Here is a 24672-nt window from a genome sequence, read left to right as displayed (position 1 = left end):
CGTGCCCGGCCCCCAGGAGGCATCCAGGACAGTGCTCTGCTCCCAATAAGGTCCCAGGACGCGCCCAGTGCTCCATCGATAGACTATCGAGGCCGCCGAGGAACGCAGCGCCCAGACAGTTCCCTGGAACCGGGCCAACCGTCTGGTGGAAGGTGGTTCCGGGCTCCATACTCACTCCGGCGGGCAGGGCTCGGCGTTGCAGTGGCGCTGGTTGTCGGGGGGCTTGCTGTCGGGGTCACAGTAACTGTTCTGGACGACGGAGTCATCATCCAGACGTTTGCATAGCACCTCTTGCCTCTGGACACCTGAGAAGCAGCAAGGGATCGTCATCAACAAGCAGAAAGGGTCCTCCTCGGCCTAGCCCAGCTCTCACCGGCCCCTAACCCATTTTGATGCCAAAACCAGCCCCCGGGCCTGGACTGCAGGACGTCCCTGCAGACTGGACTGGAGCCTGCTGTCCGAGCGCCGTGCGTTCCTGGCCGAGGGGGCCTGGAAACCCAGGAGCCCGTGCCCACGGGGTTAGAACGGGGCAGCCACAGACAGCCCGGCCACGGGATCCAGCCCCTTGTGGATCCCCAGAAGCCGGAATCATTCATTCATTCATTCAATCGTATTTACTGAGCGCTTACTGTGTGCAGAGCACTGTACTAAGCGCTTGGGAAGTCCAGGTTGGCAACATATAGAGACAGTCCCTACCCAACAGTGGGCTCACAGTCTAGAAGGGGGAGACGGAGAACAAAACATAATACAAAATAAAATAAATAGAATAAATATGTACAAATAAAATAGAGTAATAATAATAATAATGGCATTTATTAAGCGCTTACTATGTGCAGAGCACTGTTCTAAGCGCTGAAGGGGAATACAAGGTGATCAAGTTGTCCCATGTGGGGCTCACAGTCTTAATCCCCATTTTACAGATGAGGTAACTGAGGCTCAGAGAAGTTAAGTGCCTTGCCCAAGGTCACACTAGATACGTACAAACGTACAAACATATATACAGGTGCTGTGGGGAGGGGAAGGAGGTAAGGCGGAGGGGATGGGGAGGGGAAGGAGGGGGTATTGTAACCTTGTAACCTCCCCAGCGCTTAGAACAGTGTTCTGCACATAGTAAGTGCTTAATAAATGCCATTATTATTATTATCTGAGTGGGGAGCCCTGTGCGGAGCACTGTGCAGAACGCTTGGGAGAAGCAACAGAGGCAATAGATGCTGTCCCTGTCTTTGAGGAAAACAGGCGGCCGATAGACAACGCTGGCTTATATCAGCAGTGGGAGCCTAAGGGAATACAGAGACACGACTGGGAGGGGTGAGAGGTGGGAAAGGTGCATAGTGGATAGGGCACAGGCCCGGGTCTTGGGTTCTAATCCTGGCTCTGCCACTTGTCTGCTGTGTGACCTCGGGCAAGTCGCTCCACCTCTCTGAGCCTCCGTTACCTCATCCATAAAAATGGGGATTAACTCATTTGCTTGCCCAGCGCTTAGTGCGGTGCCTCACACATAGCGCTTAACAAATACTACATTTACTGTTATTATTATTATTATTACTGTTAAAGTAGAAGTGGCCCAAAGTGCTCTCAGGGGTCTGCGTGGCGGGGCAGAGGAGCCACACTGGCTCTCCCTCACCACCAGAACCGGTGACCCAGGTGTCCCTGCATGGCTCTCCGCTGGCCAGCTCGCTCTACTCCCAGGCCGTCGATGCTACCGGCCTCCCCGGCAATCGGTGGTGCTGTGTGTCACACTGAAGAATCGATGGCACAGAAAACTCCACTCTGAAGCGTTTTTCAACTCTGACCAAGCTCCCTCGGGTGCCCACACTAGTCCGCCCCGGCCTCTTCCTCAAGTTGGATAATCATATTTAATCCTTTAGCTGCTGAGAAGCAGTGTGGCCTACTGCATGGAGCCCAGGCCTGGGATTCCACCTCTCGTCTTCTGTGTGACCTTGGGTAAGTCACTTCACTTCTCTATGCCACACTGACCACAGTTACAGGGGCTGTTTCCAACCTGATTAGCTGATTATTTATAACTCTATTTATTTATTTATTTTATTTGTACATATCTATTCTATTTATTTTATTAGTACGTTTGGTTTTGTTCTCTGTCTCCCCCTTTTAGACTGTGAGCCCACTGTTGGGTAGGGACTGTCTCTATATGTTGCCAATTTGTACTTCCCAAGCACTTAGTACAGTGCTCTGCACATAGTAAGCGCTTAATAAATACGATTGATGATGATGATGATGATGATGATTAGGTGGGTGGGAAAAGGAACTGTGTGTCTAAACTATACTGGTCTAGTCTTCTACTCCAGCTCCTCGAGGGCGGGAAATGCTTTGTGCAGTGCTCTGTACACAATAAGTGCTCCAGTACCGTTGGTCCTGTCTACAGGCAGCGCACTTCATCACAAAGTAAAAGTTGCTATGCTGTTACATACCCCAAGAAACCAAGGGCAGAGTTTGGGGTGGGAGGGGTGCCGCTACATATCCATTCTATTTATTTTATTTTGTTAGTACGTTTGGTTTTGTTCTCTGTCTCCCCCTTTTAGACTGTGAGCCCACTGTTGGGTAGGGACTGTCTCTATATGTTGCCAACTTGGACTTCCCAAGCGCTTAGTACAGTGCTCTGCACACAGTAAGCGCTCAATAAATACGATTGATTGATTGATTGATTGATTCAGAGGACCTTGGGTTCTCTGTCCCAGTTCCACCATTTGTCTGCTGTGTGACCTTGGGGAAGTCACCTCACTTCCCTATAAATGGGGATTAAGACAGCAAGCCCTATGTGGGACTTGGATTGTGTCCAAACTGATTAGTTTGTATCTACCCCAGCGCTTAGTACAGTGCCTTGAACACAGTAAGCACTTAACAGATACCATTAAAAAAAAAAAAAAGAGCCTTCCTCAAGTGGCCAGCCACCGGCAAGCACTCAAAACTGGTGCCACCTCATTAAAAGGGTTTGACCGGAAAGGCTTTGCCGTGAAATAAAATCCGACTTGTAGCTTTTATAAAGCTAAAAACACACCAAGTTGGGGATTAGCTGGAAATCCTCTGAACTGGTGTAGCGGGACTAACGCCCCAGCTTAGGTCTGGGGAACTTTTTGAGTCCCTTGACGCCATCAAGACTCTCGTCCACGGCTTCTCTTAATATAATCTGAAAAAACCGTGTTGATTTAAAGCCATGGGGGAAAAATTAGAGCCAGTTACACAGGAACACTCAGATTTCAGACCTCCAGATTTATAGTTTAAAATAAAAGACGGAAAATATCCTCCTGATCTGTCAAGCTCGCTCTCTTCCTCCCTTCAAAGCCCTACTGAGAGCTCACCTCCTCCAGGAGGCCTTTCCAGACTGAGCCCTCTCCTTCCTCTCCCCTGCCTTACCTCCTTCCCCTCCCCACACCACCTGTATATATGTATATATATTTGTACATATTTATTACTCTTTTTATTTTATTTGTACATATTTATTTATTTTATTTTGTTAATATGTTTTGTTTTGTTGTCTGTCTCCCCCTTCTAGACTCTGAGCCCGCTGTTGGGAAGGGACCGTCTCTATATGTCTCCAACTTGGACTTCCCAAGCGCTTAGTACAGTGCTCTGCAAACAGTAAGCGCTCAATAAATACGATTGAATGAATGTACGTATTTATTACTCTATTTATTTTATTTGTACATATTTATTCTATTTAGTTAATATGTTTTGTTTTGTTGTCTGTCTCCCCATTCTAGACTGTGAGCCCGCTGTTGGGTAGGGACCGTCTCTGTATGTTGCCAACTTGTACTTCCCAAGCGCTTAGTACAGTGTTCTGCACACAGTAAGTGCTCAATAAATACGATTGAATGAATGAATGAATGAAAGGGGGAATCTAACAGCACACTAAGGGGGTGGGGGAGGTGGAGACCATAATTCCCCTGGGAGCCCTGGAGGCGCTCAGCACATTTCTACTCCCAAATGAAGTGCGGGATCAATCAATCAATCAATCGTATTTACTGAGCGCTTACTGCGTGCAGAGCACTGTACTAAGCACTTGGGAAGTACAAGTTGGCAACACACAGAGACGGTCCCTACCCAACAGTGGGCTCACAGTCTAGAAGGGGAGACAGAGAACAAAACAAAACCTATTAACAAAATAAAATAAATAGAATAGATATGTACAAGTAAAATAAACAAATAAATAGAGTAATAAATCCATACAAACATATATACAGGTGTTTTGGGGAAGGGAAGGAGGTAAGGCGGGGGGCATGGAGAGTACACACTTAGTACAGTGCTCTGCACACAGTAAGCGCTCAATAAATACGATTGATTGACTGATTGATGGAGAGGGGGAGGAGTGGGAGAGGAAGGAAGGGGCTCAGTCTGGGAAGGCCTCCTGGAGGAGGTGAGCTCTCAGTAGGGCCTTGATGTCTAGTGATGTCTAGTGTCCAAATGGAAAAGGACCTGAGTACATGTTCTTCCTCAAACGCCCAATATGTCAGGCCCCGGAGTTCCGGATCTGTTTATAAACAGAGCCCCCGCACCATCCCCATCTCAACCCTGACTTCAAATGGCTAATTAGGGAGATGCCAACAGCAGGGCAGGGCCGATTAAGTCCCGGCAGGCCAGGGACACGCTGGGAACCCAGAGGGCTTTTCTTAAGACGCTCAGTCGATTCCAAGATGGTTAGCAAAGGTCCCTGTGGCACACGCCTGCTGGCACAATTGGGATCCCCGGAGGCAGTGCCCAGGGCACACTGGCTCTGAAATTCCCCAGGGAACTCCCAGCCTGAAGCCTTGGACGCAGAAAGGTAGGAGGAATGGGGGAATGGACAGAAAGTCCCCTAAACACCCCCGAACTCATTCCCAAGCCTGCAGTTCCTATCCATTGGGGTTGCCCTGGTGTCCTTCCATCATCATCATCATCATCAATCTTATTTATTGAGCGCTTACTGTGTGCAGAGCACTGGACTAAGCGCTTGGGAAGTACAAATTGGCAACATATAGTCCCTACTCAACAGTGGGCTCACAGTCTAAAAGGGGGAGACAGAGAACAAAACCAAACATACTAACAACATAAAATAAATATTTTTTATTTATATTCCAGGTGGCCTGGGGGGATTAATCCAACTCCGGCAATGGGGCAGTGCCTGACTGCCCATCTTTGGGGCTAGGGGGACAGGCAGAGAAGCAAGACCAAGAAGAACATCTCATCTGCATGGCCTAGTGGCAAGAGCTTATTCTATTTATTTTATTTTGTTAGTATGTTTGGTTTTGTTCTCCGTCTCCCCCTTTTAGACTGTGAGCCCACTGTTGGGTAGGGACTGTCTCTATATGTTGCCAACTTGGACTTCCCAAGCGCTTAGTACAGTGCTCTGCACACAGTAAGCACTCAATAAATACGATTGATGATGATGATGAAGAGCCTGGGCTTGGGAGCCAAGTTCACAGGTTCTAATCCCGCCGCCGCCATTTGTCTGCTGTTTGACCTGAGGCAAGTCACTTAACTTCTCTGTGCCTCAGTTACCTCAACCGTAAAATGGGGATTGAGATTGTGAGCCCACGTGGGATGATCTGATCACCTTCTATCGACCTCAGCACTCAGAACAGTGCTTGGCACATATTCGTTCATTCATTCAATGGTGTTTATTGAGCGCTTACTGTGTGCAGAGCACTGTACGAAGCGCTTGGGAAGTACAAGTCGGCAACATATAGAGACGGTTCCTACCCAACAGTGGGCTCACAGTCTAGAAGGGGGAGACAGAGAACAAAACAAAACATATTAACAGAATAAAATAAATAGAATAAATATGTACAAGTAAAATAAATAGAGTAATAAATACATACAAACATATATACAGGTGCTGTGGGGAAGGGAAGGAGGTAAGGCTGGGGTGATGGAGAGGGGGAGGAGGGGAGCACATAGTACGTGCTTAACAAATACCATAATAATAATGATTATTATTATTAAAATAAAATATTATCATTATTATTATTATCTGCACAAGGGCTCTGGGGACGCTCCACCTGCATTCAGGGGTCTTAACCTTTACTGGGAATTGAGGTTGTCTTTTTTTTAATCTTAAATCTGGCCAGTGCTTTTCTTTTCCAAAGCACAGTCACATCCCAACCTCATTTCATCCTCACCTCAACCCAGAGAGACGCTGGAATCTTATCCCCACTTTACAGACGGGGAAACAGAGGCCCAGAGAGGCGAGGCGATTGGTCCCGGTTACGCAGCGGAACGGGGGCAGAGGCGGAACCGGGCCCCGGGGCTCCCGACTCCCATGTTCTCATTCCGACTGTACCTAGGGAATACAGGGAAGAGCCGCCGCCCTTCCTGCTATGAGCTCTGGAGACCTCGGTCCCAGGGACAAATCCAGCTCCTCGTCGTTCGCCAGAGAAGACTGAGTCCGCGAGGAATGGACACGAAGTGTAATCTGATAGCAGGGTTCCCGTTAGAGACTGCTCTATTGAGTTAGAGCAGATCTTGGCATTCCCAGATATCCATGCCCTTTCCATACCCGGTTACCTCCGGACGTTTTTCCAACAATCTGAACCTCAAGCAGAGGAGAAGGAAACTAACTGTTACAGCACTCTGCTGAGAACTAGAAAAGCCTACAATTCAGAATCCGCTAGGAGAGAGCTGCTGAAAAAGTAGGCCAGAGCCTTGGTATCAAGGGAAGGGCACTCTGCCTGCTGAGTCACAGTTGGGGGGCCTGCTTCATATTTTCTTTTCATTTATTTTCTTTTATGGTATTTGCTAAGCGCTTACTGTGTGATCGACACTGTACTAAGTGCTGGGATAAATGATAACAGTAATGGTGTATTTGTTAAGCACGTACTGTTACCTCATCTGTAAAATGGGGATTAAAATTGTGAGTCCCACGTGGGACAACCTGATTACTCTGTATCCCATCATATCATATAATAAATGTATAAGTAAAATTTATTTTATTTGTACATATTTATTCTATTTATTTCATTTTGTTAATATAATAATAATAATGATGGCATTTGTTAAGCACTTACTATGTGCGAAGCACTGTTCTAAGCGCTGGGGGGGATACAAGGTGATCAGGTTGTCCCTCGTGGGGCTCACAGTCTTCATCCCCATTTTACAGCTGAGGGAACTGAGGCTCAGAGAAGTGAAGTGACTTGCCCAAGGTCACACAGCAGACATGCGGCGGAGCCGGGATTCGAACCCTTGACCTCTGACTCCAAAGCCCGGGCTCTTTCCACTGAGCCAAGCTGCTTCTCTGTTGTTGTTTGTTCTAGTATGTTTTGTTTTCTTGTCTGTCTCCCCCTTCTAGACTGTGAGCCCACTGTTGGGTAGGGACCGTCTCTAGATGCTGCCAACTTGTACTTCCCAAGCGCTTAGTACAGTGCGCTGCACACAGTAAGCGCTCAATAAATACGATTGAATGAATGAATGAATGCATATCTACCCCAGCGCTTAGAACAGGACTTGGCACATAGTAAGCGCTTAACAAATACCATAATTATACGGGACAGGGACTGTGTCGAACCTGTTAAGCTTGTATCTACCTCAGCACTTAGAACAGTGCTTGACACAGTATGTGCTTAACAAATACACCATTACTATTATTATTTATCCCAGCACTTAGTACAGTGTCGATCACACAGTAAGCGCTTAACAAATACCATAAAAGAAAATAAATGAAAAGAAAATATGAAGCAGGCCAAATACCATAAAAGAAAATAAATCACTATATGAACCAGGCCCCCCAACTGTGACTCAGCAGGCAGAGTTCTCTTCCCTTGATACCAACTTTTTCAGCAGCTCTCTCCTAGAGGATTGTGAATTGTAGGCTTTTCTAGTTCTCAGCAGAGTGCTGTAACAGTTAGTTTCCTTCTTCTCTTTCAGCAGTTCCCTCTGATCTCAATTTCATGTCCAACAGGGGCCTGAGCATTTCCACAACCGGACCCTGCCGTGCCAATTCACAACCAGGTCAATGAACCCGTCTGCCCCAGAACCAACATCTTTTATGGCCGTTCGGCATCATGCCCCCTTTCATGCTTTTCCAGTGCTCATTTGACTACTTCAGTGGGTCTCCACTGTCCCTCTCAGCAGGAAAGCATTCTGCACTCAGCGGGCTCTCCATCAACACCACTGACTGAATCAATGAACGACTACTGACTGAGTTTGGCGTTTCTTCTGTGGCCTCAAAATAAGCTCCTCTTATTTTGGAGGGGAACGGCGGGGAACACAGTAGGCTGACACTGATGATTACAGGAGTTCTGGAGGAGGAGGAGGAGGAGGGAAAGGCCCAGCGCTGGCCTTCAGTGGCGATGGTGATGGAGGCCCTGCTGTGCAGACGATCGGGTGGCTCGGTGGTCATCTGGTCTGGAACTGACCTGGATCCATGAATGTGTTTATTCTTTGCTGTCTACACTGTTTTGCTCAATGTGCTGCTAAATAGTTCGGATCCAGGTTTCCTTAGAATCCAGGAAAAGTGAACTCCCGGGACGGGACTCGCTCTTCCCAAACGGGACGGCCATGGTCTCTGCTCTTTATTAGTTCGGCCTCGTCGTCTAATAGGTGTTAGGACTCTCTCTGGCCACGGCCTCTGGGGCAAAGTACCGGCCAGGCTCAGGACAAATCAAGCAAGAGGGGAAGGTCTAAAGACCTTCCATTCAAGCTTGTTGGGTCCCCTCATGCTGACGGCGAACTGCTGGCCGTTATCTGTGCCCAGGCAGGCCAAGCTGGATGCCCTGGGCCTAGGATGCCAACCACCCTGAGGTGGCAGACTCAGGGCCCTTTGGTTAGGGTTCCTCGGTTTCCCTCCCTCCTTTGGCCAACGGACCTTTGCTCAGAAGATAAGTCAGACCCTGGCTGGAGCCACCTGGGATGAAAGATCCCCCGTCCATTCTCACTGGCCAGGGCTGGGAATGGGAATCCTCATGGTAGCCCTCGAATAACTGCTCAGAAGGAGAACAGCTCGCCAGAGAAAGTGGGGCCCAGGCGGGACAGTACATTTCTGGGTGCATCATTGAGAGGGACAGCTCTCCCTGGGAAGGGGTTCAAATCCAGCCGGGGGAGGAAACTGGGCTCTCTCCTTTTCATTCAATCATTTGTATTGAGTGCTTACTGTTTGCAGAGCACTGGGAGAGTACAATTTAACAATAAACAGACACACTCCCTGCCCACCATGAGCTTAAAGTCTAGAAGTCAGAGAAGCAGCGTGGCTCAGTGGAACAAGCCCGGGCTTTGGAGTCAGAGGTCATGGGTTCAAATCCCAGCTCCGCCAATTGCCAGCTGTGTGACTTTGGGCAAGTCACTTCTCTGTGCCTCAGTTACCTCATCTGTAAAATGGGGATGAAGACTGTGAACCCCCCGTGGGACAATCTGACCACCTTGTAACCTCCCCAGTGCTTAGAATGGTGCTTTGCACATAGTAAGTGCTTAATAAATGCCATTATTATTATAGAAGGAGCCTCCCGCGGGCTTGCTCACAGTGGCTTCAGGGGAGGGTGGATGACAAGCAGAGGTAGGATATGTAGCTATGGTAACTGAGGCTGGGCCTAAGGCAGGGCAGAGAGGGTGTGCGTGGACTGGGGGAAAACGGCAGCACCATCGTCGGCCCCTCTGCGCAGGGTCCTGTTTCCACGGTCTCTGTGCCCGGACCACGGTTCGCCCGCCATCCTAGAAGACCTTTGCCTTCGATGTCTCCTGTGGCTTTGCCAGCACGGGTGGGGTGAGGAGCACCACAGTTTGGGTGCCAGGGCTTGAGGTGAGCCGTGGGAACGTGGCCACGGCGGGGGCATCTACTCAGGAGGCTACAGGGTTGTGGAGAGGGGTAGCCTCCTAAGGAGGCTACGATGAAGGGCTCTGTGGGGGAGAACGGCAGCTGGAGTACTCTCTGTCCTCTAGACCATGGGCTCGTTATGGACAGGGAACGTGTCTGCTAATTCTGATGTATTGTACTCTCCCGAGCACTGAGTACAGTGCTCTGCACACAGTCAAAGCTCAATAAATATGACCGATTGATTGATTGGATGGGGTGGACCCCCGTTCTGCAGGGTGAGGCTACTGCCAGGGTCGCCTATCTTGGTAAATGATTAAAAAAAGCACAGGCAGGCCGGCAAAACCACTGCAGCAAGACAGCAGTCGCCAGCGCGGGTGACTTCCAAACAAGGAATGTATGACTAAGCCCGGAGATGCACGGCCCCAAATTAGAGTTCTCTGGAAATGGAGATGACCTTCAAACCAGGCCCGATGGACGGCAGATTGCGGGGAGAGATGCCCAGATGCATGGCACAGACGCGATGATTGTTTTCTAAGGTATTTTGATTGCTAGATCTGAAAATGAAGCAACCTTCCGACACGCCGTCTCTCTCTCTCTCTTCCTCTGAACCGATTTTTGCCTTCTGAGTAGTTTATCCCCAGTGAGAGATTCAAACCCAGGGTTCTCCCAAACTCAGCCCTGAACCACTTAACACTGTGCCCCAAAGCAGGGAGAGGCAGAGGAAAGGTCAGCCCTGTTGGCAAGGCCGCAGGTGACCCCAAAGCAAGCAGACGGGCCGGACCTGACTCGGCTGCGGCGGTCCTTCCTGACGCCGCTCCCGGCCCGAGGAAGTGTCTCACCCGTGACTCAGAAGGAAGACCATCCGTGGGGTTGAATCACCACCTCCTCTTCGCTTGCTCAACCGACCTACCCAAGTCCCTGGACTGGGATACGTGCCTCTCCTCAGGTCAGTGGGTTCCCCCCATCCGCTAGGATGGACTCTCCCCCAATTAAACCACCGATTACACCGATGTGGGGCTTTGGGAAAGTTCCCTCCTAGATGTTGGGTCAAACCTCAGGCAAGGGAAAGGCAGCTGGGCCGGCCAGGGGACGGGGCCCACTGCCGTTCCCCCAGGCCCGTCACATACTCTGCATGGATATTGAAGCCGGGCTGCCGTCGGACTGGACCCACACTAACCCGACACATCCTGGCGCAGCTTTAACGATAACTGTGGCATTTGTTAAGCGCTTACTATGTGCCAGGCACTGTACTAAGCCCTGGGGTGGATACAAGCAAATAGGATCGGACGCAGCCCCCATCCCATGTGGGGCTCACAGTCTCAGTCTCCATTTTACAAATAAGTTATCTGAGGCATAGAGAAGTGAAGTGACTTGCCCACGGTCACACAACAGACAAGTATTGGAGCCGGGATTAATGGCCATCCCAAGCCGACGTGGATCGAGCCCAGCTCTCCCCGAAGGTCAGATCATCGATACCCACCTTGGGGCCAGAAGCCCGGGGGGGAATGATGGAAACCGGAGGAGCCAACTGGATGCTGGATCCCTGCAGGAAGGGGAATGAGCCCCACACTAAAGGCGGAATTCCAACACTCAACAAAACCGCGGTGGGCCGGCACCTGGGCTACCGTGTGCCGTGGTGGTCGCCGGCTCTTAGGAGGAACGTGACAGGGAGTCAGAGGAGGGGCTGGGAAGGGTGGCCGGGATGGCCTGGGGACTGGAGATCTCTCTGGATGAGAAAACTTTTCAGTCACCAAATCACAACCCCCTCTCAGACTGTGCCTTTTCGGGCTGAAAAACGTCCTTGCCAAATCCCTAGGCACCAGAGCAAGGACACTCATCAGAGATGGGTGGGGTTGACTCAAACTAAAGGAAATACTTCTTCCCTGAGCAGGGGGCTGAGTATGGAATCAGTTTCCCCAAGAAACTGTGCACTAGAAACCCCGATACGGTCCAGGGAGATTTGGGCAGCCCCATGGGTGCACACCACTGGAGGGACAGTCAGGGATGGACAGCAGAAAGTTGGGGTCATGGAGCAAGTTCAGGAGGATTGGATGATTGGTTCTGAATCAACCAATCAATTGTATTTATTGAGCGCTTACTGTGTGCAAAGCACTGTACTAAACGCTTGGGAAGTCCAAGTTGGCAACATCTAGAGACAGTCCCTACCCAACAGTGGGCTCACAGTCTAAAAGGGGGAGACAGAGAACAAAACCAAACATACTAACAAAATGAAATAAATAGAATAGATATGTACAAGTAAAATAAATAGAGTAATAAATATGTACAAACATATATACATCTATACAGGTGCTGTGGGGAAGGGAAGGAGGTAAGATGGGGGGATGGAGAGGGGGATGAGGGGGAGAGGAAGGAAGGGGCTCAGTCCCCTTCCTCCATCAGCCTGATGGGCCCCCACCTTCACCTCCACTTCTGCAGCTCCTGAGAGCGCTCGTCTCTGCTGACCTCCGGCCAGAAAGTGCCCCCAACCCAGGCACTTAATAATAATAATAATAATGATGGTATTTATTAAACGCTTACTATGTGCCAAGCACTGTTCTAAGCTCTGGGAGAGATACAAGGTAATCAGGTTGTCCCTCGTGGGGCTCACAGTCTAAATCCCCATTTTACAGATGAGGTGATTGAGGCACAGAGAAGTAAAGTTGAGAAGCAGCGTGGCTTAGTGGAAAGAGCACGGGCTTGGGAGTCAGAAGTCATGGGTTCTAATCCCGCCTCTGCCACATGTCTTCTGGGTGACTCTGGGCAAGTCACTTAACTTCTCGCTGCTGAGAAGCAGTGGAAAGAGCCCGGGCTTTGGAGTCAGAGGTCATGAGTTCAAACCCCGGCTCCACCAATTGTCAGCTGTGTGGCTTGGGGCGAGTCACTTAACTTCTCTGGGTCTCAGTTACCTCATCTGTAAAATGGGGATTAAGACTGTGAGCCCCCAGTGGGACAACCTGATCACCTTGTAACCTCCCCTGCGCTTAGAACAGTGCTTTGCACATAGTAAGCGCTTAATAAATGCCATCATTATTATTCTTCTTCTTCTCTGGGCCTCAGTTCCCTCATCTGTAAAATGGGGATTAAGACTGTGAGCCCCCAGTGGGACAACCTGATCACCTTGCAACCTCCCCCGCGCTTAGAACAGTGCTTTGCACATAGTAAGCGCTAAATAAATGCCATCATTATTATTATTATTATTCTCTGGGCCTCAGTTCCCTCATCTGCAAAATGGGGATTAAGACTGTGAGCCCCCAGTGGGACAACCTGATCACCTTGCAACCTCCCCCGCGCTTAGAACAGTGCTTTGCACATAGTAAGCACTGAATAAATGCCATCATTATTATTATTATTATTCTCTGGGCCTCAGTTCCCTCATCTGTAAAATGGGGATTAAGACTGTGAGCCCCCAGTGGGGCAACCTGATCACCTTGTAACCTCCTCCGCGCTTAGAACAGTGCTTTGCACATAGTAAGCGCTTAATAAATACCATCATTATTATTATTCTCTGGGCCTCTGTTCCCTCATCTGTACAATGGGGATTAGAAGTGGGACATCCTGATTACCCTGGGTCTACCCCAGCGCTTAGAACAGTGCCTGGCACATAGTAAGCGCTTAACAAATACATTATTATTATTATTATAAAGTGACTTGCCCAAAGGCACACACTTTCCACCTTCCCCTTTCCCCACCCCGTTTCCAGTCCCAGAGACTCATGAGGTCGGAAAGAATCGCGCGGGGACACTAGGTCAACTTACCGCCCTCGGTCTGGGCAGTCGCCCAGAAAGATCACGGCTGACCCTTTCCCGTCGACTCCCTGCAGGAGGAAATTCCGCGGCCGTCCTCGCCCGACTTTCGGAGGGAGGGAATTTCCCTGGGAGCTCACCTCCTTCTCGGCTTCTGCCAACACCTCAGCCCTTCCCCTCCCGGCAGGCCGGGGCCGGAGAGCAGCTGGCCCACCCACTCCCGCTACCACCCAGAGCAGCTGGCTCCGAGGGAGAGCTTGGTCAGCGCCGAGGCCACGGTGTGAGGTTACGCACCGGACACCAAGGCGTGGACGTGGAAAACCAGCACGTAACCCACTCTTCCCGGGGGACCCGTCAGCGCCGACGGTCGGGGCCCAGTCATCCCCTCATCGGAGTGATTCGCAATTCCCCGGAGGGCGGGACACCTGCGATGTTCTCACCGGGCATGTCAGCTTCACCCTCGGCTTCGAGGCTGTCCATCCCCTCGCCCCCTCCTACCTCACCTCCCTTCTCTCCTTCTCCAGCCCAGCCCGCACCCTCCGCTCCTCCACCGCTGATCTCCTCACCATACCTCGCTCTCGCCTGTCCTGCCATCGACCCCCGGCCCACGTCATCTCCCGGGCCTGGAATGCCCTCCCTCTGCCCCTCCGCCAAGCTAGCTCTCTTCCTCCCTTCAAGGCCCTGCTGAGAGCTCACCTCCTCCAGGAGGCCTTCCCAGACTGAGCCCCTTCCTTCCTCTCCCCCTCGTCCCCCTCTCCATCCCCCCCATCTTACCTCCTTCCCTTCCCCACAGCACCTGTATATATGTTTGTACATATTTTTTTTTACTCTGTTTATCTTATTTGTACATATCTATTCTATTTATTTTATTTTGTTAGTATGTTTGGTTTTGTTCTCTGTCTCCCCCTTTTAGACTGTGAGCCCACTGTTGGGTAGGGACTGTCTCTATATGTTGCCAATTTGTACTTCCCAAGCGCTTAGTACAGTGCTCTGCACATAGTAAGCGCTCAATAAATACGATTGATGATGATGATGTCAGCCCCGGGGCATTTTCTCCTCTAGAGCCACAGGATTGAAGATCTCTGTACGCATCACCCTGAGCGCCTCACTACCAGAAATGTTCCAGCTGCTTTCCCCGCTTCCAGGAGAACCCAAGCCACTCTGTCCCTGCTTTGCTGAATTCCCTGTCGGCACTCAATGAATCCCACTAATGGATACATGGATGGACGCCACTAGATGTGCCCGGTGGGCTTTGGGCACGGTCCCGCTGTCCCCAGCGGTCTTTAAAACAGAGAAGCAGCATGGCTCAGTGGAAAGAGCCCGGGCTTTGGAGTCAGTGGTCATTCATTCAATCATATTTATTGAGTGCTTACTGTGTGCAGAGCACTGTACTGAGCGCTTGGGAAGGCCAAGTTGGCAACATATAGAGACGGTCCCTACCCAACAGCGGGCTCCCAGTCCAGAATGAATGCAGACAGGTGTCAAAACCGTCAGAATAAATCAAATTATGGCTAAAATTAAACCAGGACGGCGACCGTGTTGGGTTTCGATTACACGCTTCTGTGGAGGATTGGGGTTGCAGCGTAGGGTAGAGAAGCAGCGTGGCTCAGTGGAAAGAGCCCGGGCTTTGGAGTCGGAGGTCCTGGGTTCAAACCCCGGCTCCGCCAATTGTCAGCTGTGTGACTTTGGGCACGTCACTTCACTTCTCTGGGTTCCCTCATCCGTAAAATGGGGATAAAGACTGTGAGCCCCCCATGGGACAACATGATCATCTTGGAACCTCCCCAGCAATTAGAACAGTGCTTTGCACATAATAAGCATTTAATAAACACCATTGTTATTATTATTACTTAAAACAGGTGCCGGGACCAAGACTTACTGATGGGTGTCCCGTCCTGGGGATTAGGCGCTCACACTATCTGACCCCCCCACCTACCTCGCTGCAGGGCTGTCCAGTCAGACGCCTTGGTCCTCTCATATAAATCTACTGAGTGTCGAATGACTAATGAACCGCTTAGTTCATCATCTGCAACGCTCTGAGTATAGTTAGGTGCCCAGTCCAATGCTTGAGACACAGAAAACACTCAGCCCAGTGCACTGCTCAGCACATAGTAGGTGCCGTAATACAGCACTCCACACACAACAGGAGCCTAGTATAACGCTCTGCACACAGCAGGCTCTCATTACAATGCCAAGCATACAGCAGGCACCTGGCACACTGCTTGGCACACAGCAAGCACCCAGTACAACGCTCCTGACATGAGAGGCGCCCAATAAATACCATCGGTTGATTGACTGTAGACTACACTCTAAACCGGAAGCTACTTGAGGCCAGGAATTGCGTCCATCAAATCTATATCTTTGTTAATATGTTTTGTTTTGTTCTCTGTCTCCCCCTTCTAATAATAATAATGGCATTTATTAAGTGCTTACTATGTGCAAAGCACTGTTCTAAGCGCTGGGGAGGATACAAGGTGATCAGGTTGTCCCACAGGGGGCTCACAGTCTTCATCCCCATTTTACAGATGAGGTAACTGAGGCACAGAGAAGTGAAGTGACTTGCCCAAAGTCACACAGCTGACAATTGGCAGAGTCGGGATTTGAACCCATGACCTCTGACACCAAAGCCCTTGCTCTTTCCTCTGAGCCACGCTGCTTCAGGCACTGTGAGCCTGTTGTTGGGTAGGGACCAGCTCTATATGTTGCCAACTTGGACTTCCCAAGCGCTTAGTACAGTGCTCTGCACACAGTAAGCGCTCAATAAACACGATTGACTGATTGATTGATCTATTCTAATGAACTCTCCCAAGCGCTTAGTATAATCGGTCAATCAATCAAAGGTATTTTTGGAGTGCTCGCTGTGTACAGAGCACTGTACTAAGTGCTTGGGAGAGTATAAGACAACAGAGTTGGCAGACACACTCCCTGCCCACAACGAGCTTACAGTCTAGTACAGTGCCTGATCGACTGAACAAGCGATACTGGGAGAAAGGGTGGCAGAGATCCTCACTGGCCCAAGATATATTGGACTGACCCATCTGTACACTGTGAACCTGTTGTTGGGTAGGGACCGTCCCTATATGTTGCCAACTTGTACTTCCGAAGTGCTTAGTACAGTGCTCTGCACACAGTAGGCGCTCAATAAATACGATTGAATGAATTAAATGACCTTGTACTTCCTAAGTGCTTAGTACAGTGCTTTGCGCACAGTAGGCGCTCAATAAATACGACTGAATGAATGAATGAGAACAGGGTCAAAGGACACTTGGGGTGAGCAATCTTTGGGACTAGAAGGTCAGAAGTTGATGTGGTGGAAATGTTTTCCAAAACCTCCTCAGAGCAGCGCAAAATGGTCAGTCAGTCGGCTAGTCAATCGTATTTATTGGGTGCTTACTGTGTGCAGAGTACTAGAGAAGCAGCGTGGCTCAGTGGAACGAGCCCGGGCTTTGGAGTCAGAGGTCATGGGTTCAAATCCTGCTCCGCCAACTGTCAGCTGTGTGACCTTCTCTGTGCCTCAGTTCCCTCATCGGGGATGAAGACTGTGAGCCCCCCGTGGGACAACCTGATCACCTTGTAACCTCCCCAGCGCTTAGAACAGTGCTTGGCACATAGTAAGCGCTTAATAAATGCCATCATTATTATTATTACTATACTAAGTGTTTGGGGGAGTACAATACAACAAACATTCTCATTCCCTGCCCCCAACGAGCTTACAGGCCGTCAGCGGGCGGTTCCCCGGGCCCACCGTCAGCGTGCCGAGCGTCTTACCTCCGGAGCAGGTGGCAGAGCACTCCGACCAGGGTAGGCGGCTCCACGCAAACCCGACCTCATTGTCTCCACTGCCCATGCGGGCGATGGGCACGTTGAACTTGTACTGGATGCCCAGATTCTGCTCCTGCAGCAGGACCTGCCACGGGGAGCAACTGGTTAGTCTGGGGCTGGGTGTCCCCTGGGGTTTTTGGGGTGGTTTTCTGGACAGGAAGAAGCAACCCTAAGACAAGTCCCAGGGGGGCTGTCCCGGGGTTAGGGCCAGCCTGAGGGAGGGCCATTTTTTCACGTTTTTCCTTCCACCACGGAAAGGGACGGGGACACCGATCCCCTGGGGTTCGGCTCTCCCCGCCCTGCACCCATCATCGATTCACTCCCTCACTCGCCACAGCCTTCCCACGGGGCTGTCAGGGCTACCGAGAAGTCTCCCGCTCCCCACCGCCAACCCCATCCCTAAAATCCTTCCTTAAATTAGACAGAGTGGTGGAGCCCATTTCAGTTTAACAGCAGATAAGAAATCCATTTAGCCTGGATAACGGCCTCTCTAGCTAGCAGCAGGCCCCCTGGCCCCCTTTTAGACTGTGAGCCCACTGTTGGGTAGGGACCGTCTCTATATGTTGCCAACTTGTACTTCCCAAGCGCTTAGTCCAGTGCTCTGCACACAGTAAGCGCTCAATAAATACGATGGATTGACTGATTGATTAGATTGTGAAAGATAAAACTGTGAAAAGAGCCAAAAGATCAAATTCAAAATTCGAGCCCCCTCCTTCCTCTCCCCCTCCTCCCCCTCTCCATCCCTCCTGCCTTACCTCCTTCCCCTCCCCACAGCACCTGTATATATGTATATATGTTTGTACGGATTTATTACTCTATTTTATTTGTACATATTTATCCTATTTAATTTATTTTGTTACTATGTTTTGTTTTGTTCTCTGTCTCCCCCTTCTAGACTGTGAGCCCACTGTTGGGTAGGGACCGTCTCTAGATGTTGCCAACTTGGACTTCCGGGGAAGTACAAGAAACAGCGTGGCTCAGTGGAAAGAGCCTGGGCTTTGGAGTCAGAGGTCGTGGATTCAAATCCCGGCTCCACCACTTGTTAGCTGTGTGACCTAGGGCAAGTCACTTAACTTTTCTGGGCCTCAGTTCCCTCATCTGTAAAATGGGGATGAAGACTGTGAGCCCCCCGTGGGACAACCTGATTACCTTTTATCTACCCCAGTGCTTAGAACAGTGCTTGGCGCATAGTAAGCGCTTAACAAATGCCAATATTATTATTATTATTCCCAAGCGCTTAGTACAGTGCTCTGCACACAGTAAGCGCTCAATAAATGTGATTGAATGAATGAATGAACTTGTACTTCCCAAGTGCTTAGTACAGTGTTCTGCACACAGTAAGCGCTCAATAAATGCGATTGAATGAATGAATGAACTTGTACTTCCCAAGCGCTTAGTACAGTGTTCTGCACACAGTAAGCACTCAATAAATACGATCGAATGAATGAATGAAAATTTCACGAGCACTGCTATCTGATCATGTAGTTACCTATATTTATTAGTTATCATCAGACTGTGAGCCCACTGTTGGGTAGGGACTGTCTCTATATGTTGCCAACTTGTACTTCCCAAGCGCTTAGTACAGTGCTCTGCACACAGTAAGCGCTCAATAAATACGATTGATTGATTGATTGATTGATCATCACCATTTTAACAACACTGATATTATTATATATACGTTGTGTAGGCAGCAACACGGCCTAGTGGAAAGACCACAGGACTGGGAGTCAAAGAGCCTACTGTGTGACTTTGGGCAAGTCATTTTACTTCTCCAGGCTTTAGAAGCCTCGGGTGGAAAATGGGGACGCAATATCTGTTCGCCCTCCTACTTAGACCATGAAGGAGGGACGGTTTCTGAGCTGATCACCCTGAATCCATCCCAGCACTCAGTACCATGCCTTGGCACGTAGCAAGCGGTTAGCAAATAGCACAACGCTACCATTGTTTCGGTCTGTATTTGGGGCCTGGGGAATGTGTCAGTGCTGTTGCAGAGTTTCATTCATTCACTCAATCATATTTATTGAGCGCTTACTAGGTGCAGAGCGCTTGGGAAGTCCAAGTTGGCAACATCTGGAGACGGTCCCTACCCAACAGCGGGCTCACAGTCTAGAAGGGGAAGACAGACAACAAAACAAAACATATTAACAAAATAAACTAAATAGAAGAAATATGGACAAATAAAATAGAGTAATAAATCCGTACAAACATATATACATATATACAGGTGCTGTGGGGCGGGGAAGGAGGTAAGGCGGGGGGGAGGGGGAGGAGGGGGAGAGGAAGGAGGGAATTTCCTTCGGGAAAGCAGACTTGGGTCAGCTCTCTGGCCTAGAACAATCCATTGCCACATAATCAATCACCAGCCCTAAGCAGAGTAGAGCAGCTTTTATTTTTTACGACTAGCTGCTACACCTGGCTATTTTCCTCAGCTTCCCTTCTGGGCCTTAGCACGTCCCGGCTCCAGCTGCTGAAAATCCCCGGCTACGCGTCCAACACAAGGCGGTAAAAGAGAGAGCCCGGCTGACAGCGAGCGGGTTGCTGAACCTCAGCTTTCCCATCGCTGCCTGTTGGGTAGGGACCATCTCCAGATGTTGCCAACTTGTGCTTCCCAAGCGCTTAGTACAGTGCTCTGCACACAGTAAGCGCTCAATAAATACGACTGAATGAATGAACGGGGCCAAACGCCAGGACGGATTGGAGGGACCACCACAACTTCCTCTCTGGCCGGTCCCCGCGCCTTCTCCTCCAAGGGCGGCCCCCTCCTAAAGGGTGTGGATCGGGATGGGGGGCAGGTCAGAGGTGGGATCCGCCACACGTGTGTGTGCTGACATTAGATGAGTGACGTTTGGCTGCGTGTCAGGTTGGGGTCTATCAGGCTAACGCCCCGGAAATACTGTGATCCGTACTCTTCACTGGACTGGAAATCAGGCCTATTTTTCTGACTGCTAAGCGTTTCTACTAAATTCCCCTCACTCGATTTTCCGTGAACCAACCTGACCGCCGAGAGGTGGTTCTGAGGAGATGAAGGCCTTCGAGGCCATGGAGAGAGACAGACGGAGCACTCCCAGGCCTCCCTAGCTGGCTGTGCTCCGCCTGCCTGCTCTGGCCTCGGGACCGCAGGGGATCATTCATTCATTCAATTGTATTTATTGAGCGCTCACTGTGTGCAGAGCACTGGACTAAGCGCTTGGGAAGTCCAAGTTGGCAACATATAGAGACGGTTCCTACCCAACAGTGGGCTCACAGTCTAGAAAGCGGTATCGGCAGGCTGCTGGCAGGGTCCCTGGCGTGAGTTCCCATGAGGGAACTCAAAAATCTCCAGTGGCTACCAATCAACCTATGCATCAGGCAGAAACTCCTCACCCTGGGCTTCAAGGCTGTCCATCACCTCGCCCCCTCCTACCTCACCTCCCTTCTGTCCTTCTCCAGCCCAGCCCGCACCCTCCACTCCTCTATCGCTAATCTCCTCACCGTGCCTCGTTCTTGCCTGTCCCACTGTCGACCCCCGGCCCACGTCATCCCCCTGGCCTGGAATGCCCTCCCTCCCCACATCCGCCAAGCTAGCTCTCTTCCTCCCTTCAAGGCCCTACTGAGAGCTCACCTCCTCCAGGAGGCCTTCCCACACTGAGCCCCCCCCTTCCTCTCCCCCTCCTCCCCGTCTCTATTCGCCCTGCCTTACCTCCTTCCCTTCCCCACAGCACCTGTATATATGTATATATGTTTGTACGTATTTATTACTCTATTTATTTATTTTACTTGTACATATTTATTCTATTTATTTTATTCTGTTAGTATGTTTTGTTTTGTTCTCTGTCTCCCCCTTCTAGACTGTGAGCCCACTGTTGGGCAGGGACCGTCTCTATATGTTGCCAACTTGGACTTCCCAAGCGCTTAGTACAGCGCTCTGCACACAGTAAGCGCTCAATAAATACAATTGAATGAATGAATGAATGAGGGGCCGTTGGCCCTCTGGAATGGGGGTGGAGAGGCACCCGATAAGCCTAGGGGATAGTGGCTTAGAACGAGGGTAAGGTGCTTTCCTGTCTTTTCTCCACAATTTCCTTGACCCTCACCCAGTGGAGAAGAAGCTGGCAGCCCTCACCCACTTTCTCCCTTACACCTCTGTTCCGGACTCGAGGCAGCTTTGCTTGGAGGAAAGAAACTGGGCCTGGGTAATAATAATAATAATAATAATTATGATGGCATTTATTAAGCGCTTACTCTGTGCAAAGCACTGTTCTAAGCGCTGGGGAGGTTACAAGCTGATCAGGCTGTCCCACGGGGGGCTCACAGTCTTCATCCCCATTTGACAGGTGAGGGAACTGAGGCACAGAGAAGTTAAGTGACTTGCCCAAAGTCACACAGCTGACAATTGGCGGAGCCAGGATTTGAAGCCACGACCTCAGACTCCAAAGGGCATGCTCTTTCCATTGAGCCACGCTGCTTCCCAGCTCTGCCACTGGCCTAGCATGCTACCGCACAAGAAATTCCCCTCTTTATGTGCCCATTTCCTCATCTGAAAAATGGGGAGATGGTCCCTGGTTGGCGTCCCTCACGCTGCGAGCCCCAAGTGGGACAGGACTGTGTCTCACTGGATTGCCTATCTACCACGGCGCTTGGCAACGCCTGCCGTCCCTCTGGCCCTCCGCTGTTGTCGAAGGGCTTGCCAGGAAGGCTGAGGGAAAGTTACCATGACGATGAGGTTCTCCGCGGTGGGGCCCAGGGCTTCCAAGGACTCGGCTTCATCCGTCGGCCTCTTGTAGTGGAAGGCAGTCCCGGCCACGTCAAACTTGCGAGGCCAGTCGATGGTCCAGGCTCCATTGATGTAATAGTCATCCCCTTCCGATTTCAAAGCTATAATGCGAGAGGGGATGGAGGCCCTTTAAGATGGGGCATGCCCTGGCACTCCCCCGTGGAGGGAGGGGAGAGGGAAATCAGCGTTCTGAGCCACCCCACTCATTTCTTGTGTTGTTACTTCAGAAGCTTAAGACCTTGTCCCCACGGAGACTCCCCTCGTCCCAAAATTCGGAATTGGCTTGGGACAGAGCCTCCATGCTCCCCATTGATTGGTGCCCTCTCACCTACCTCCTCTTTCCCGCTACCGCCTGGCTAGAGTGCTCAGCGCTCTGCCTAGACTCACCTCCTTCCTACCCCACATTCGACATCGCTCCCATCTCCAGCCAGTGGCTTCCAGCCCCGCTGTCCGGACCGGTTGCTCACCCTCGCCCATCCCTGCCTGGAATTCCATTCCCAGACCTCAAATTCGCCAAGCCACACTCCTCCTCACCTGCAGAGTCTCCTAAAAAGCAGGCTCTTCCAGGAGGCCTTCCCAAATTACCAATCCCGCCTACCCCCGAGCCACCTCAGCACGCACGGGGGTGATCGCTTTGTGAGAGGCTGAATGAGGGATTCGGCGGCACAGGGCTGACAGAGTCACCCGTCCCTCTTCCAGGGGGAAATGTTCCCTTTCCTCTTTCTGCCCCTCCAGCCCCACCACACCCTTTTCCCTCCTTACCGATGTAGTTCTTGGACATGGCTACTTCTTTCACTTCAATGTGAACGGAGCCCCTGGGGATCTGCACCACTTTCACGTAGCCTGGCACACAGAGAGATGGCCAGTCACCAACCCCACCGCCGCCGCCCGGACCCCCCAACCTCAGCACTGCTTCTCTTTCCCCGCCCCACCCCGCCCGGCCCTCCAGGCCTCCAAGCCCACCGGCTCAGGGTTCTCGGCAGCAAACCCGGGCCGGGAGAAAGAAGAGCCCGCTCTTTGGCGAGCAACGTCTCCTCTGGAGCCAGAGTCAGTGACCTGATGAAAGCTTGAAAGCAAATCTGGCACAGACAGAGAGGCCGGGACACTGGGGCGAAGCGCGATATTGTCGGAGAGTCATAGTGGGTCGGTGGGCAGCCGCCAGGACTGCACCCCCACACTCACCTCCCCTGGGCAGTGAGTCATTGAAGAACCCTTCGATGGCTTCGCACGAGCTTCCGTCCCCGCCACACACGCGGCATCTGTCCTCCCTGGCGTCGGAGCCCAGAATATTATCACAGCCTACATGCTGAGGAACAGAACGGGAGACGGGCAAGGTCAACAACCAGGCCTCGGGGGGGGCTCTGAGGGCCAAGCCAGCGGAAAACGGTGTTTATCAGGCCCTCCGCCCCCATCCCTATCCCTTCGATCTTGGGGGGTCCTGACCGGCCCAAGATCCTCTCTCTTCCTTTCTCTCCTGGCAAATACCGCACCCCACCTCCCACCCAGAATGGAATTGCTGCCCCTTTGGGCACTTACAGTTCCTGAGACCATTACTACCGACAACCCAACGGCTCAACTCGGCTGGCCCCCGTTGAGCAGCGGGGGCCCATCGGGGTCACCCAGGCCCAACGAGTGCAGGCCAAGGGTCTTCTTGGTTCTGGGGACAACAGGGCCTTTGGGAGCCTTTCCTTAACATCCCGGGCTCCTCCGAGGGCCCTGATGGTGCTGAAGGAGCTTTGGGAATGGTTGTGGGATGCCAGGGTAAATTCACTTCCTCTCCCCACCTCCCCCAGCCAAGTGAAACAACTAGGACCACTAAGATGGTGCAAGCAGGCAGGGTGGCAATATGGTCTGTTGGAGGATCATGGAATTGGGGGTTGGGCGACCCAGTTTCTAGGCTCAGCTTTGTCACACTGGCCAACTGGGTGACCTTGGCTTTGTCACTTAGCCTTTCTAAGCCTCACTCAATCTCTCAGTGGTATTTACTGAGCACTTACTGTGTGTAGAGTACTGTGCTAAGTGCCCAAGAGAGCAAAATACAACTCAGTTGGAGTTTCCTAGCATAGTGGATGGAGCACAGGCTTGGGAGTCAGAAGGTCCCGGGTTCTAATCCCACCTCGGCCACTTGTCTGCTTTGTGACCTTGAGCAAGTCACTTCACTTCTCTGTGCCTCAGGTACCTCACCTGAAAAATGGGGGTTGAGACTGTGAGCCCAACACAGGACCGGGACTGTGTCCAATCCGATTTGCTTGTATCTATCCCAATGCTTAGTACAGTTCCTGGCACATAGTAAGCGCTTAACAAATATCAAAATTATCATTATTATTATTGTTATTATTATTATTGAGGAGTGGGGATTGGATCCCCACTCTCCTTCCCTCTTAGATTGTGAGCCTTGGGTGGGACGGGGATTCGGTCTGATCGGATAGAGAAGCAGTGTGGCTCAGTGGAAAGAGCCTGGGCTTGGGAGTCAGAGGTCATGGGTTCTAATCCTGGCTCCACCACATGTCTTCTGTGTGGCCTTGGGCAAGTCACTTAACTTCTCTGCGCCTCAGTTACCTCATCTGTAAAATGGGGATTAAGACTGTGAGCCCCCCGTGGGACACCGTGATCACCTT

The 24672-nt window shown here is 51.0% G+C and overlaps 1 protein-coding gene across 1 annotated transcript in view; it reads right to left on the bottom strand.

The window, feature by feature from the left end:
- Positions 1-24672, bottom strand: part of ADAMTS6 (ADAM metallopeptidase with thrombospondin type 1 motif 6) — a 209100-nt gene that overhangs the window by 14862 nt on the left and 169566 nt on the right. The window contains exons 16-20 of the mRNA XM_038765814.1: positions 23237-23360; positions 22817-22897; positions 21992-22155; positions 17248-17386; positions 176-305 (exon numbers count right to left, since the gene is read on the bottom strand). Coding sequence (XP_038621742.1) covers positions 176-305; positions 17248-17386; positions 21992-22155; positions 22817-22897; positions 23237-23360 — 638 coding nt within the window. The remainder of the gene's footprint in view (positions 1-175; positions 306-17247; positions 17387-21991; positions 22156-22816; positions 22898-23236; positions 23361-24672) is intronic.

Source organism: Tachyglossus aculeatus, chromosome 23 (assembly GCF_015852505.1).
Source record: "Tachyglossus aculeatus isolate mTacAcu1 chromosome 23, mTacAcu1.pri, whole genome shotgun sequence".
NCBI lineage: Eukaryota > Metazoa > Chordata > Mammalia > Monotremata > Tachyglossidae > Tachyglossus > Tachyglossus aculeatus.
Note: the sequence above shows the minus strand (reverse complement) of the source record. Positions and strands in the feature narration are given on the sequence as shown.